Below are 13,933 nucleotides of genomic sequence, written 5' to 3'. Positions count from 1 at the left end.
AGTTACTACTATAAAGTAAGACCAACCACAAAACTTTCAAATATGAACAATCACATGTGCAAAGTTTTAATTTATAACATGAAAATAGTAAGGACAAAGAAATAAAATCTTTTATGAAATTAGAAAACTTTGAATATCATCACATGGAACAATAAATGGTGATGTTTACCTCCAAAATTTTCACCTTTTGAGGTATGCAATTAAAAGTTGTCATCTTATAGCATTTCAACCAAAAATTCAAATAAAGTTAAGAACATAAAGACATGAAAACAAAACAAAAAAGTCTTCTGAAATCTGACATATCCAAACTAGCAGTCTCAATTACTCTTACTAGGTTGCCCAACTCCACACCAAAATCATGGTAGAATATAATGGGTAGAACGTAGTGTATAAATCATTGACGAGGAGACCTACCACACTAAAGATCGATCATTTTTTGTTTTTTTGTTGTAAATATCGTATTATTTATAAAAACAGGTTTACATAATGCTCTTATTCTCATTGCATGTTAACATCCCCTTAACTATATGACATGCCAAGTGTTTTAATTTTTTTTTGTTTACTATCTTTGAGCCCAAACAACCCCTTAATTAATTGGCCGTTTTGTAAAAGGGGTAACAATTTTTTGAATTTGGATTAACCGAAAAACTGTGATTTGTGTTTGGCCTTATCTTTCCTCCATTTTCCTCTTTCAATATAATAAATCTAGACACTAAATAAGCAAATTTTTCCGTTATGGCTAATTAATATCCAAATTAATCTGGACAACTATTGGTTTAGTCGTCAAACCATCCAAATCACTTTAGATCAGATTGGTTTGGTTGATTCAGATATCGAATGTACAACCCTAAGTACAAGTACGGTTGTGAAAACAACATAAAATGTAATAAACGCCCTATATACCATAATGATACTTTCAATTGAAGAATGGTCAGTTAATCATCATTATTTTGTATCATTAGTAATTATTACAAAATTTCATAGGCTCCTTCCTTACAACAAAATACTATAATCTATAACGACAGTAACTTGAAGCAAAATTACATGGACTCCTTTCTTACAAAATTACATTGCGCAAAATGTACTGAAGTAAACAAACTTGACTTGGGCTCCGCCAGTCAGTCTGCCCAACCTTGACTTGTGGTATGGCTCAAGCTGACGTTTGGTGTGTGCCTGGTCGAGTCACATTAACACCACTAACAAGTACAAAGTGATTACGTTCCAATTTCAAGAACGAAAAAGCACACGCACACCTTATTTTAACCAATTTAAATATGTTCATAACTACAAGCGTATATACGTACGTGGACCACCCAACTTTCCCCCGGACCATTGAGCTACTAAGCATACGTTTTGCTCACCTAGACATGTCTATGGGCTCCTCACTGGAAACTTGTTTGGGTAAAAATGTTTTTTTTTAAATAGGGGTCAAAAATGTTCTTCGCATTATTTAGTGTACACTCCAACTTATAAAGTCCAATCAAATATGACATGAATAACACTTATATACCTACATTTTGTAGATTTTTTTGGCACCATAAACAGAATGCATAAGTTTAAACTTGTAAGTCATGTGGATGTATAAGAGTTAGTCCATTGTTTTATGTTTTCTTGTGACGTTTTTCTTTTGCAAGAATATTTGTATGATGTCACATTGGTGTTCTAGTATGACTTGAAATTATTATTATTAGTTCTCCATGAAAGGCAAATCATGTCAATAATGGATAGAGTTGGTTTATTCCCTAGTCCACTTTGGGAAATCATCACGTGAAAGCTGACTTGTATAATAAAGGAGTCAAATTACATACTAAGTCCCACTTTCTATGTTCATAACCAAAATTATGTTTTTGTTTTATTGAAAGAATAATTATGTTAATATATAAAATTCTATATATGTCATAATATCGGGTTTACAGAACTTTGTGGTTTCTTTTTTAATGTTTTTTTTATCTGTTTTTCTTTCTTCTCTCCACCACTCAAAGAACTTCTCCTAGCAACCAAGACATCCAATAATCAGGGCCGGTCCTGACATTTTTGTGGCCCGAAGCGAAATTCACGAATGTGGCCCTTAAATTTTATATATGCACACAAATAATTTTTTTAACAAATTGTATTATAAATTCTTTATTTAAATTATTTCAAAAATTTAACGAAGGGCGACTCGCTTTAGAATCCCCAAATTTTATTTGCTCTTTTTATAAGAAACATCCTTATTTATCTTCATTTTTATCTTCTTCGTAATCACCAACATGATCATCGACCATTGCCAATCAACTGATTATAATGTTTCTCTCTGTCTTTTTATCTCCCTCTTCTAGTTTTTTCAGCTAGAGAGATGTGTGTATGAGGGAGGGAGAGAGAGATCATGGTGGTGGTCAAGGGCGGAGCTATGTGTAGGCAGCCCCTGGCTAGAATTAGGGGCCGAATCCATCATACTTCTCCTTGGCAATGCAAAGTTATGACAAAAATGAATGGTAGCAGGGTGGTTTTGGCTCTCTTAGTTTTTTAGGCTTGTCCGGGTTAACATAAAATCCTAACTCCGCCGTTGGTGGTGGTCAGTCGTAGTTCGCGATGGTAGTTGATATGACGAACAAGAAAGATGAAAAATAGATTGACCAACAAATTTTTGTTAGCTTTCAGATCTTTAAGATAGGTTGTCATCTGACATATTGAAATCAATTGAGTCAAATTAAATTGACTAATTTCTTAAGAAATTATCGTGCCTATGATGCAAACTATCTGTCTGTACTTGTAATAATAATAACTTTATCATAATATAAATAAAAAATATTGTGGTGCATGGTTATATTACAAATATTTTGAATTTGTTATTAAATTTGCAAATTAAAATTCACATTTATAATAATATAAATAATGATATTTTGTTAGTAAAGATGAAACCGATAACCATAAATCAAGACAATATTAAAACCATAAGTATGTACCTTATAAATTAATAAAAGAAGCTAAAAAGAAAATGAAATCAATTAATATGAGTACCCATAATAGGTAATATTTAAATTATAATATTGTTATAGTAGGAGACAGAAAAGAGAGACTAAAAGACTTTATTGTGGGGCCCTTATATACTTCAAATCACGTTGTTTTGGGCCCCAACATGGGTAAATGACATTAATGTGGCCTTTCTCCTTTATAAAACTGTAGACTTGGCCGAAAATGATAAAGACACCTCCGCTTAAAATCCTCCTAAATGTGGCCCCAAAATTTGGGGGCCTAAAGCGACGCTTTGTTCGCTTTGAGCCCAGGGCCGGGCCTGCCAATAATGAAGAGAATACCCTAGATTTTAGAGAGATTTTTGTTAGCATGCATCTCTCTACCACTCCAGTTGACCTCTTTTGGTAAATGGTAACCAAGAGGCCCAACAATGAAAAACACACCCTAGATCTTAGAGAGAGAGAGATAGAGAGAGAAAGTACCGGAGATGGTAAGAGAGGGAGAGAGAGAGAGAGGACAAGGAAAAACATAAAAACCATAAAAACCATAAATAACCCCTCTACTTATTACTACAAGCAAGGCACACAGAAAAACAAAGAAAAACATAAACAAAACACAGAAGAAGAAAAAAACAAACTAGATAGAGGGTTGGGGGTGCATGCTTGAACAACATAGATCAAGCCGTCAAGGGGTTTGAAACCCTTGCAGCAAATTTTGACCATCTTGTTGCAACATTCCTTGTTCACTGCCACTTGAGTGAACAAGGAATGTTGTAACAAAATTGGTCAAAACTTGCTGCAAACCCAAGGAGTTCCAGACAAAATGAGAATAGTTTGATTGTCAATAACAAGAAGGTAATAGAGTTATGAGTATGATATGGTAATCAGACAGAATGAGTTAGGAAGCAAACCCAAACCCCTTTTTATAGTGAAATGAGTAGGGCTGCTAGGGTCGGGCTAACCCGAACTTTCCCCCCGACCATTGAGTTTTTTTTGTTGGAATGTACCATTGAATTACTAAGCATGTGCTTTGCTCACTAATGTAGATTGTTGCGGAAGCGTAAAAGTAATGGAATCCACCATTATAACAATGATAAAATACGTAAATAAACTGATAAAATACGTAAATAAACTGATAAAGTAAAGAACAAAATGATAAACCTGATTAATAATAAACTCGATTGATAATATTCTCTCATCTGAATGACCAAGACAAACTGGACTTCCTTTTATAGGAACTAAGACACTTCTAGATAGACTCAAACTAGGATTCCTAAATATCAAAGATACTCAAACATAGAAACTTCTAAACCTGAAACTCTCAAATCTAACCTTAATGGACTCAGCCGTGAGGCCCAATGACTTGAACGTGAGGCCCATGATGATGGCCTCCATCATACTCCCCGTCCGAGAAGGAACTTGCCCTCAAGTAAGACTTAACAATGCGATCCTTAATTCCCACTTTGCACGAAAGTTGGCGAAAATCTAAAGAAGACAATGGTGGACCAAATCACTGACATAAATCTCATATTGCAAATAATCTCGCAAAAACAAATGTAGGAAAGAAACTTCTAAGAAATTGCAACATCTCCCGTCGTCTTTTAGTTTGATGAAGAAGACCACGAACACCACATAATTCACTATGGAAAAATTAACTATGAATTTCATCATCCACTTCATCACTTTTTATGTTTCGTCCCTCTCAATAATAACTTGAATTATCTTCCCTCGTTCATTTTTGTGAAGTTTATAAACTCTAAGAAACCTAATATCGAACAAGTGACGGGCATCAACTTCTACACCTATGTTCATTGTTTCTTTGAGAAAAGAGACTCCTACAAGAGGGAGCATGAACTTCTTGGTACTAATGTCTCGTGAAGGAAAATCACTTTCGTCTTCTTCCTCGGTCATTGATAGAATTTTGTTCCGTTTGTCAAGAACTTCTTCAATATCATCGATCCCGGTGACCAAAGTAACGTTGGAGAACTGTCTACTTGATTCAATCATTGTTTCAGCATATGACAAATATTCATCCAAGGGTAGAAAAACAAACCTGAAGATACTTTTCAATGTCGTCCAATCGTCTATGAATTTTTTTCCTTCGTCAATGAGTCTCCATTGCATTGCATTGAATTGTTCATAGATTCTTTGGGACATATGTTGTTCCACGACAAAAACCTTATCTTCGACATGTACATCTTGATTTATGAACCAATCCTCCATCTATTGAATCCAAAAATCTATATGGTATTGACCATCGAAAAGAGGAATTTTGGAAACGTTATTAATTTTTTCTTGATCTTTTCGATCAATGTAGACTTGTTTAGAATCTCGAAAGGGATCCCGACCTAAACGTGAAAAAAATTTCCAGCATTCAAGGAGAGATGTATCCATGAAAAAATATTCATCTGTTCCCAGATTCTTCAGGCTCTGAATACCAGCTGATGTAGATTGTTGCGGAAGCGTAAAAGTAATGGAATCCACCATTATAACAATGATAAAATACGTAAATAAACTGATAAAATACGTAAATAAACTGATAAAGTAAAGAACAAAACGATAAACCTGATTAATAATAAACTCGATTGATAATATTCTCTCATCTGAATGACCAAGACAAACTGGACTTCCTTTTATAGGAACTAAGACACTTCTAGATAGACTCAAACTAGGATTCTTAAATATCAAAGATACTCAAACATAGAAACTTCTAAACCTGAAACTCTCAAATCTAACCCTAATGGACTCTACCGTGAGGCCCAATGACTTGAACGTGAGGCCCATGATGATGGCTCCATCACTCACCTCGACATGTCTATGGACTATGGGCTCCTCACTGGAATTTGGAAACTTATTTGAGTTAAAAATATATTTTTGTTTAAATAGGGGTCCAAAATGGTCATCACATTTTTAGTGGAAACCCCAATCATAAAGGCTAATCAAATATGAGAAGAATACACTTATACACCTAAGTTAGTCGGGCGGAAAGGACGCAATTCAAACTTGATCATTCGGACAACCTGACAAGATGGACAGACATTTTGATTTTTCTCTGAAAAAGATTTCGTTCTTGTCCGTTTTTGTGGTCGGACACCGGTCGGTCGGGCACTGGTACACATCATAATTCGTCAAAAAATAAAAGTCAATGTTCATTAACATAGCGAACAATAACAATAAAGTAAAACAAACCAAGATAAAGGATCGTCAATTAAAAAGAAGTTTCTCAGAGAAAAATCAAAAGAGAGTGAATTATCGTTTATGAATAAGGGTTAGGGTTTCGCCGTTGAGTATTAGAAGAGACATGACTGAAAGAGATTTAGAGAGAAGAGGAAAGAAAAGGGTTGTGCTTCTTCAAATTCGAAGGTTGGAGTATGTCATAGCCTAATCTAATCCAACACTATCATATTACTCTAAACATTTAATGGTTCATGCTTATTGTGGGCGGGTTACCGATATGCAACATACCACCTTAACATGCGGACTCGGGCAGTACGCCGGCTAGGCCCCGTAGCCCGCGTCCGTCTTTTAAACATCCATCAGACGGACGGGTTATGATTGGCTTGGTCATTAGGCGTCCACTGACCATTCAGACGTGGGCGGGTCATGGGCCAAAATCACACCCTAGATAAAGACATCTCCTTTACTCACAAACTTTCTCCCAAATTTGCCTTGGGGAGGGGCGTATAACACTTACATGGGGCCGCCTTTCAAACCCCCTACTTATAATCCTATTATTACTATGTTAATCATTTAAATTGAAAACACTAGAAACATAAGCTTACAAAAATAGTAAAGCAGCTATACAATCAACATAGATGATATGTGAAGACTATTCTTTTAGGGAAGGCAAAATTTTGTAAAATATTGACAACCAAATTACATGAAGAACACTACTTGAATATATTCTTCCTTTCATCTTTCTCTTAGTTATCTCTCTAATTCTTGTTTACAAAGAGGACAACAAGATATAATCCTTAGCCATTGATCCACACACTTTTGGTGAAATAGATGAGAACATGGTAGTTGCCTCACATCTTCCTTGTCTCTGTACTTTGCTAGGCAAATACAGCATTCCTGCTCATCCAAACATTCAAAAAAATAAACCTTCTGTATTTGCAAAAAAAAAAAAAAACTGTGGGCACCCCAATTTGGTTATATGCACACCGGGACCCCTTTGACTTCGAACCATGCTTTGTAATATGTCAACTTGGATCGTTGGACGTGTCTAGTGTTAGAAGTGACGATTTGGCATAACATCTGGATTGGTTCCACTAATCCGGGTGTCGACTTCATTTGGGTGCCTACATGGACCCAAGTCAAAAGTGTTCACGTGTGCCTTAACCCGAAGTTAAAAGGCGACAAGAGGTGCCTATAGCCAAACATATAGCAGGTCTAGCCTAACGTGCCCCCAGGCTGGGCAAACGCGGCCTAAGTGGGCCTAGGCTAGGACTCGACCCAACTGGACTAGCGCGAAGAAGAAGGCATATCAAATTGTTACTCCATTTAAAATTGAAGTGGTAGAACTTACTGAATTTTTATCTTCATTGTCTGAATCAAGCTGATCATTATCACCACATTCTAGGTTAACTTCAACTTCTTTATATTTCCAACTAGGTAACCTAGAAATCTGGTCATCAGTTGCTCCTTTCTCAAATGAACCCATGTTCATATTATACCCAAGGAAGTTGCTTGTTAATGGCACGCAACAACAAAGCAAAAGAAACAGTAGAAATGGAAATGAATAGGTTATTGCATTCCATGCAAGTAAAGAAATGCATAATAACTGCAGCTTCGGAGCTCGATTGAAAGATCCAAAACGATTGTCGAAGACCCAAACGTTTCCCATCACAAACCATATTGCAAAAAATAGCTCGAGAAAAGTTCGTGATTTGTTCATCAAATGTTCATTCCTGTCGCAGAAAATATGTATTAGAACTACTCGTAATATGTAATATCTCTCATAGCTTCAAGGCTTCTAAAGATTGGGCTATAGGTGCGAGCTCAAGTGTAGTAAGCTTGGGGCCTTTTGGGTGGGCTGGAGGAGCATTCGACCAAAAGATGTGCTCTTTGGGCTTGGGCCTAAGTGGCAAAGCCGGGCTGATATTGATTTGAGGCACTTCTCGTTACAAAATGGCTCAGAGTGGAGGGTGTCTCATCTCAAACCTAGAAGAATATAATATAATCCCCCACATCGCTCGAAGGGTGTCTAAAGAGTGTGCCGCTTGGATGGGCTTAAAGTGCATTATGTGGTGAGGTCTTTGTGCCTTCCTTGCCCACCACTGCTCTTGGACTTCTCTCGCCCCAAAAGCTAACTCAAAAGGCCCTCAAACTAATAGAGTGACCACCACCCCCTCCTACTACCAGACACCAGTACCGGAGTAACTCCAACACGTTCACCAGCGAAATCCTAATACCTATCGGGCTTGGGCCTTGGTGACAAAAGCAAGGACAATATCATTAAGAGTTAAGCTTGGTTTGTTACATATTATAAACTTGTAAAGGAGAATCGATTGAATAAACCTAAAATCATAAATGAATATCTACCTTGATTCTTCACTACTCCTCTGTTCTGCATTAGAGAGACTAGAGCTATTTCCTTGAGTTAGAAAGCGATGGCGAAAACGCCAGTAAAGTAATGGCAAACTGAGAAGACACCCGATATTGTACCCGGTAATCCAAATTCGAAGTGGCCAAACTGGTTTTTCTTCTTTTGTATCATTTAAAGTGATAGAGATAATGCTTATTTGGATCATTAGAACTACAAATTCTAAAGTAAGCCAACTTCCAGAATTGAAAGGATTTGATACAAGATCAGACCTTGACCCATTCTGGTAACGAAAGACTCTTCTCAAGAAACAAAACCACCTTGCCCTTGATATCCTCATTGCTGCTCTAATAAAAAATGTTGAAGGAGATAGACGGGCTGAACCATTTCGTGTAGTTGAAACTGTCTGATCTTCTCTGGGTAGAGGATTCGATGAAAATGATACTGGGATACCCGAACTGTACAACGACTCCGCCGGAAAATAGTACCTTGTATTCATCGAAAACCGAGAAAATCTATATCCGAATTGTGTATTTTGCTGATAAAGAAAAATGGGTGTTCATCACACTAATCTCAATATGATTGAAATCCTCAAACCCACAACTAAAAACTACTATCAAAACCTAAAATCATAAATGGGTAGTCAATGAAAGATTGTATTATGATGAAAACCCAATGGAAATTCAAGATAAATATGAATTCAACAATAGAGAGAAGACTCTGCTTTAGAGAGAGAGCTAAAGAAGAAGGAAGATTGGTGAGGAGGTTGGGTAGGAGATGGTGACCAAAAATCTAACAGCTTTACTTCAACACAAAGGGAATCATGGAAACTAACTGTTGGCCTAATCTAACTTCTTCTTCTTCTAAATTTGTTTATAAAATAAGTAAGGTAAACATGAGAAAGCAATTGTTCTTCAACTACAAACCTCTTCTCTAAGGAATAATTATCATAAAAGCAATGAGATTATTTGTTTATTTTGATAAATTTCAAAGGTATGTTTGTGATTAAAGTAAGAAAATATAGGTGCTTGATGATTAAGAAGTTTGCCATGTAAACAATTTTGAGGGAATAAGGAAGTTGTGAAGTTTCATAAAGATTTTGCTGGCTGCCTAATTAAACTAATTTGACATTTTTTTATCATTTTTTTGGAGAATAGTAACCAACCTTATGTGTACCAAATTACAACAACAACCCCTTTCTTGTAGTTTATTAGTTGTTCCAATTTCTTCTTGGGATATCATGAAATATGAGAATACTCGTACTATCGTTGAGCACGTTAAATACACCATCTACCTATTGATAAAAATAAGTACCACATTGTTACTTGTCAAGGTGTGTTCGGGTCCAAAAAAAAATTGACTACACCTTAAAGAAAAATACTAAGAATAAGAAAAACTAGACAGACTCTTAAAAAAAATCTGATGTGGTTTGTTATGATTAATGCTTCCACTGATTCTGGTCCACTAAACTACGAATCACGGCAAGCCACAATAGATTGTTGTCTAAAGTCTACCTAGTTTTTCTTATTCTCTAGCATTACTCCTGACTATTGTGAAACACATCAAAAGCTTGCATCTTTAGTAAAAAAAAAATCATCTCAAGGTGTTTTTCTCTCGCAGAGGAAACTTACACATCAACTTTCATCACCTTTTTAAGATTTTAGAGCTTGACCTTCTTCCAAAGAACACAAAATCAAGGAGACCCGAATCAAAATATTAGAAGAAGATCGAACAGAAACAACACTAAACGAATCAAAAATATTTTTAACACGCTATTAAATCATCCAAACGTCGGATACAGACTCTTCACTCTTCTATATACTAAAACAGAACAATTTACATTTTGTTCATTTTACCGCAACACAAACTCCCTATCATCAACAACAAGAACATATAGGATTATATATCTGCAAATGAACGAACGGTGTCTTACAAAAATCTCACACCCTAATTGAATTACTCTAAAAGGGGATTTGCGATAATCAACAAGAATGTAATGTAATAAATACATGGCACACACCAAGAGGGGAGGTTAGAAACCTCACCACAAAGAAGGATTGCCTATTAATCACCTTTGATCTTCGGTTCTGCAAGAACAAACTCCGCATATAAATTCTTCAAAGCAATCATGACTGTAGTTATCAATGGACCCATTATTGCTCCCTGTAGAGAAATAAGTAGAAATCAACATAAATTGCATGATTTCGATGAAAGTATAAGGAGTTCGCTGTTTATAAAGTCCAAACTTGCTTTACCTAACAAACTTAATCATCAAATAAAGGGGAATGAAAATTTTACAGTTTACTAACAGATTAGGAAGGTAAGATAGAAACTAGAGAAATAAATGATGAAAATTTTGAACTACGAAAAAGACAGCTTTGGATCTGATCTTTTTATCATAACCAAATATGCACAAGAATTGGCCATTATACGAAATAAAACGAAACATACGTGTCTGACTAACCATCTCTAAGAAAAGAAACCTACTGCATACCTACACGGCTACACTGACTCAAACACTGGAAACTAACCTTCTCCAAGTCAAAAGTTGGAAAGAGAAGAAAACAACAGTAACCTATTTACTGAAGAGTTTATCAAAAGCATAATTGACATGGTGCGACTCGAAAGAGGAAATTACTCAAACAAAAGACAGAATACTTATAAACATGTAATACTCCAGTCTCCACATATCTTGGAGAGCGTTCAGAGCCTGGCATTAGATGCAAGCTCAAGCCTAGTAAGTGTAAAGGCCTTCTTTCGCGTGGGGTCATACTGCCTTCGCTAGTAACAGATACCATGTACCCTTCTGGCTCGAGCCTGGGTGGCAAAAGCGAAGGCATACCGGTAGCTGTTGGGGCTTGGGGCATTACAATTTGTAAGAACATCATGTAAAATGAGAAAGTAAACAAAAAGGATGAAAAGAAATACCTCAAGTGCAGATGGGAACAAGGCCATTCCACCAATGATGCTAAGACCGGTAAGATAAGGGCTATGAATTGGTACATCCTCTTGAATTTCAGATGCCCCGTAGTCCATGAGCACATTGTGAATAACAAATAACAAACCAGCCACTACATATCTACCTTCCATTACCAATTGCAGCAATGCCGGAATTGTCGAAATACAAGATGGAAAAATAGGTAATAAAGGACCAAAAAAAGCGAGAATTGTTGACATATACAAGAAATGTATCGAGTAAAGCCTGAATAGGAGCCAAGTGAGACACCCTTGAAACAAAGCAATCTCTGCTGTAGATAAAAGTACACTACCAATGGCATGATCAAGAACAGCAACACACTGATTTCTTGTAGGTTTTGAAATTGGAAGCATACCCAAAACTTGTTCTGTTACTCCACCGGATTCTGAAGTAATGAGAGAATACAAAACCCAAAAGAACACCATTAACTGAGACACAAAGTTGAGAAAACCGGCAGCTCCTGAGACTATTGAATTTCCAATTGAGAACACAAAACTAGCACCTCCGCCTAAAAGTGACGTACTACTAGATAATACGCGTTTTGATACATCTATCCCTTGAACAGCATACCCTTTCGCCTTCTCGATCAAATCTTCCCTACTAATAAGCAATTCTCTGAATATGCCGTCCAATTCGGTATAAATCTGCCCCCATTCTCGATTGCTGATCTGGGTTCTAAGACTCACAAGCTTAATGGCATATGGGGATGGGCTCATTAGAGCCGACGAAGTCTCAGAAGAATTCATAGGAGGAGGAGTAATCACAAAATGCTTTATCCCTGTGACGAATTCGGTGAGATTATACTGCATCGCTAAGCTATCTATCTGGTAAGACACGGTCTCGTAAAATTGCGTAGTATACCTATCCATCATCCCCGGAACATCATTTTCTTCCATCCATTTCGTAACCCCAATTCTCTCAGCATAATTACTAGTTTCTAAATGTGATTTTAATGAAATAACGGCATCTTTACCCTCAACTCCAATCTTGTAAGAAAAGAAAATCCCAACAGATAAAGTTCCCACAATCATCCAAACAATCAAACTAATAGCCACAATTGTTTTCAACCTTTTAAGAATCCCACGAGTCAAACAGGCAGTAAACGTACTCCTACGAAAACTACTACTTCTAAGCGAAGAAACAGATGACATAGTCGAATCAACATTACCATTAGCAAATAAAAACCCTAAAACAAAAATTGCAAGTGACCCAAACCCACCCAATTGTTCATAAGCAATCACAAAAGCCCCAAATGCAACTAACCATCTAACAACTTTAGAAAACCCATGTCTATTCTTCCCCGAAACTTCTAATTTCTTTCGACGAAGAATAACCCGTAAAAGGGCATTCTTTAAATCAATTAGGGTACCAAAAGAAGCCCTAAAAACAGCAACAGGAATAGCTAATATTGTTTCAGTAAGACCTAATTTCAAAGGTTCAGACCAAAATCCAACTAAAGCATCTTGAATTCCTCTTAAAGGAATTGAACATAAAACGGCCCATTGAATTGGACGAAGATATTGTTCAAGTAATTTATAAACACCAAATAATAAGAATATAGCAAAAGCAAGACCAGCATGAGCCATGGCTATATAAAGAGCAAGACGAACCTGAGGATCACCAGTTAGGGTTTTCGAATCTGATTCATGGGTTTCTTCATTTCTTTTACCCATTGATGATGATGGTTGATTTTCTGGTGAAGATGGTGTTGTTCGTGGGATTGGATCAGGTTTTCGAACTGATGCAGATCGAAACATATCTTGCCAGGGTAGATTAGATGAATTACTATCTTCTTTTGAATATGGTACAAGTTCCATTAAAGAAGAAGAAAAAACTGAGACAACCCTTAATGAGTTTCTCTCTCTAAAATACAGAAGAAGTCAGAAATCTAGAGGGAGAGAGAGAAACAGAGAAATAGATTTATTGGCAGAGAAACAGGGGAAGTTCTTGAGTTTCGACTGTATTTTTATCTCCTGGAATGATAGAATGATTGAAACAATAAACTATATCCAAACGTGCTTACGAAAATGACCATAATACCCTTTATTTGGCTGTTGGCTCCAGCTAAATGCGCCCTTGGAAGTTGCTCTTCGGCCTCCGGAAAGGAGTCAATCCGTTTTGATTTTCGACATCTATAGATACCCATTCTCGGACAGACTAGTCCGAGAGCCAAAAAGAGGTCTTCCGTTGACCCGTCCAAGCCTTCTCTTTTGCAGTCGGAGACTTCTTGGGTCAGTCCGAGATTCAAAATTTACAATCTGACAAAATTTTTAGATTTATAATCTAGTGAATTGTTTGGCTTTTTGATATAAGGTCTAATCTTGATTTAATGAAAGCGAAAGTTAAGAGAAGAAATCAATCTTGATATCTTTTAGGATTTCTTGAGATCTCTGTAATCTTGATCGAATACTTCATAAGCAAGATCGGGTGGTATCTAGATTTAATGATCTCTAAATG

General features: G+C 36.5%; 2 protein-coding genes across 2 annotated transcripts; both read right to left on the bottom strand.

The window, feature by feature from the left end:
- Positions 1 to 6,789: 6,789 nt before the first annotated feature.
- LOC147560557 (E3 ubiquitin-protein ligase At4g11680-like) lies at positions 6,790 to 9,711 on the bottom strand. Its single transcript, XM_086662729.1, has 3 exons — positions 8,499 to 9,711; positions 7,483 to 7,864; positions 6,790 to 7,028 (listed from the first exon to the last, which is right to left on the bottom strand). The coding sequence occupies exons 1-3, from the start codon at positions 8,996 to 8,998 to the stop codon at positions 6,882 to 6,884; spliced, it is 1,029 nt and encodes a 342-aa protein (XP_086518855.1). The 5' UTR covers positions 8,999 to 9,711; the 3' UTR covers positions 6,790 to 6,881.
- A 532-nt stretch (positions 9,712 to 10,243) lies between these two features.
- On the bottom strand, positions 10,244 to 13,933 carry LOC147560556 (uncharacterized). The gene is made up of 3 exons (XM_086662728.1): positions 13,619 to 13,933; positions 11,428 to 13,571; positions 10,244 to 10,662 (listed from the first exon to the last, which is right to left on the bottom strand). Exons 2-3 carry the CDS (start codon positions 13,291 to 13,293, stop codon positions 10,564 to 10,566), a joined length of 1,965 nt encoding a protein of 654 aa, XP_086518854.1. The 5' UTR covers positions 13,294 to 13,571; positions 13,619 to 13,933; the 3' UTR covers positions 10,244 to 10,563.

This window comes from Eschscholzia californica, unplaced genomic scaffold, assembly GCF_041429995.1.
Source record: "Eschscholzia californica isolate CP2 unplaced genomic scaffold, dmEscCali1.0.p SCAF_2, whole genome shotgun sequence".
NCBI lineage: Eukaryota > Viridiplantae > Streptophyta > Magnoliopsida > Ranunculales > Papaveraceae > Eschscholzia > Eschscholzia californica.
The sequence above is the reverse complement of the archived record's forward strand: the minus strand, read 5'-3'. Positions and strand labels throughout refer to the sequence as shown.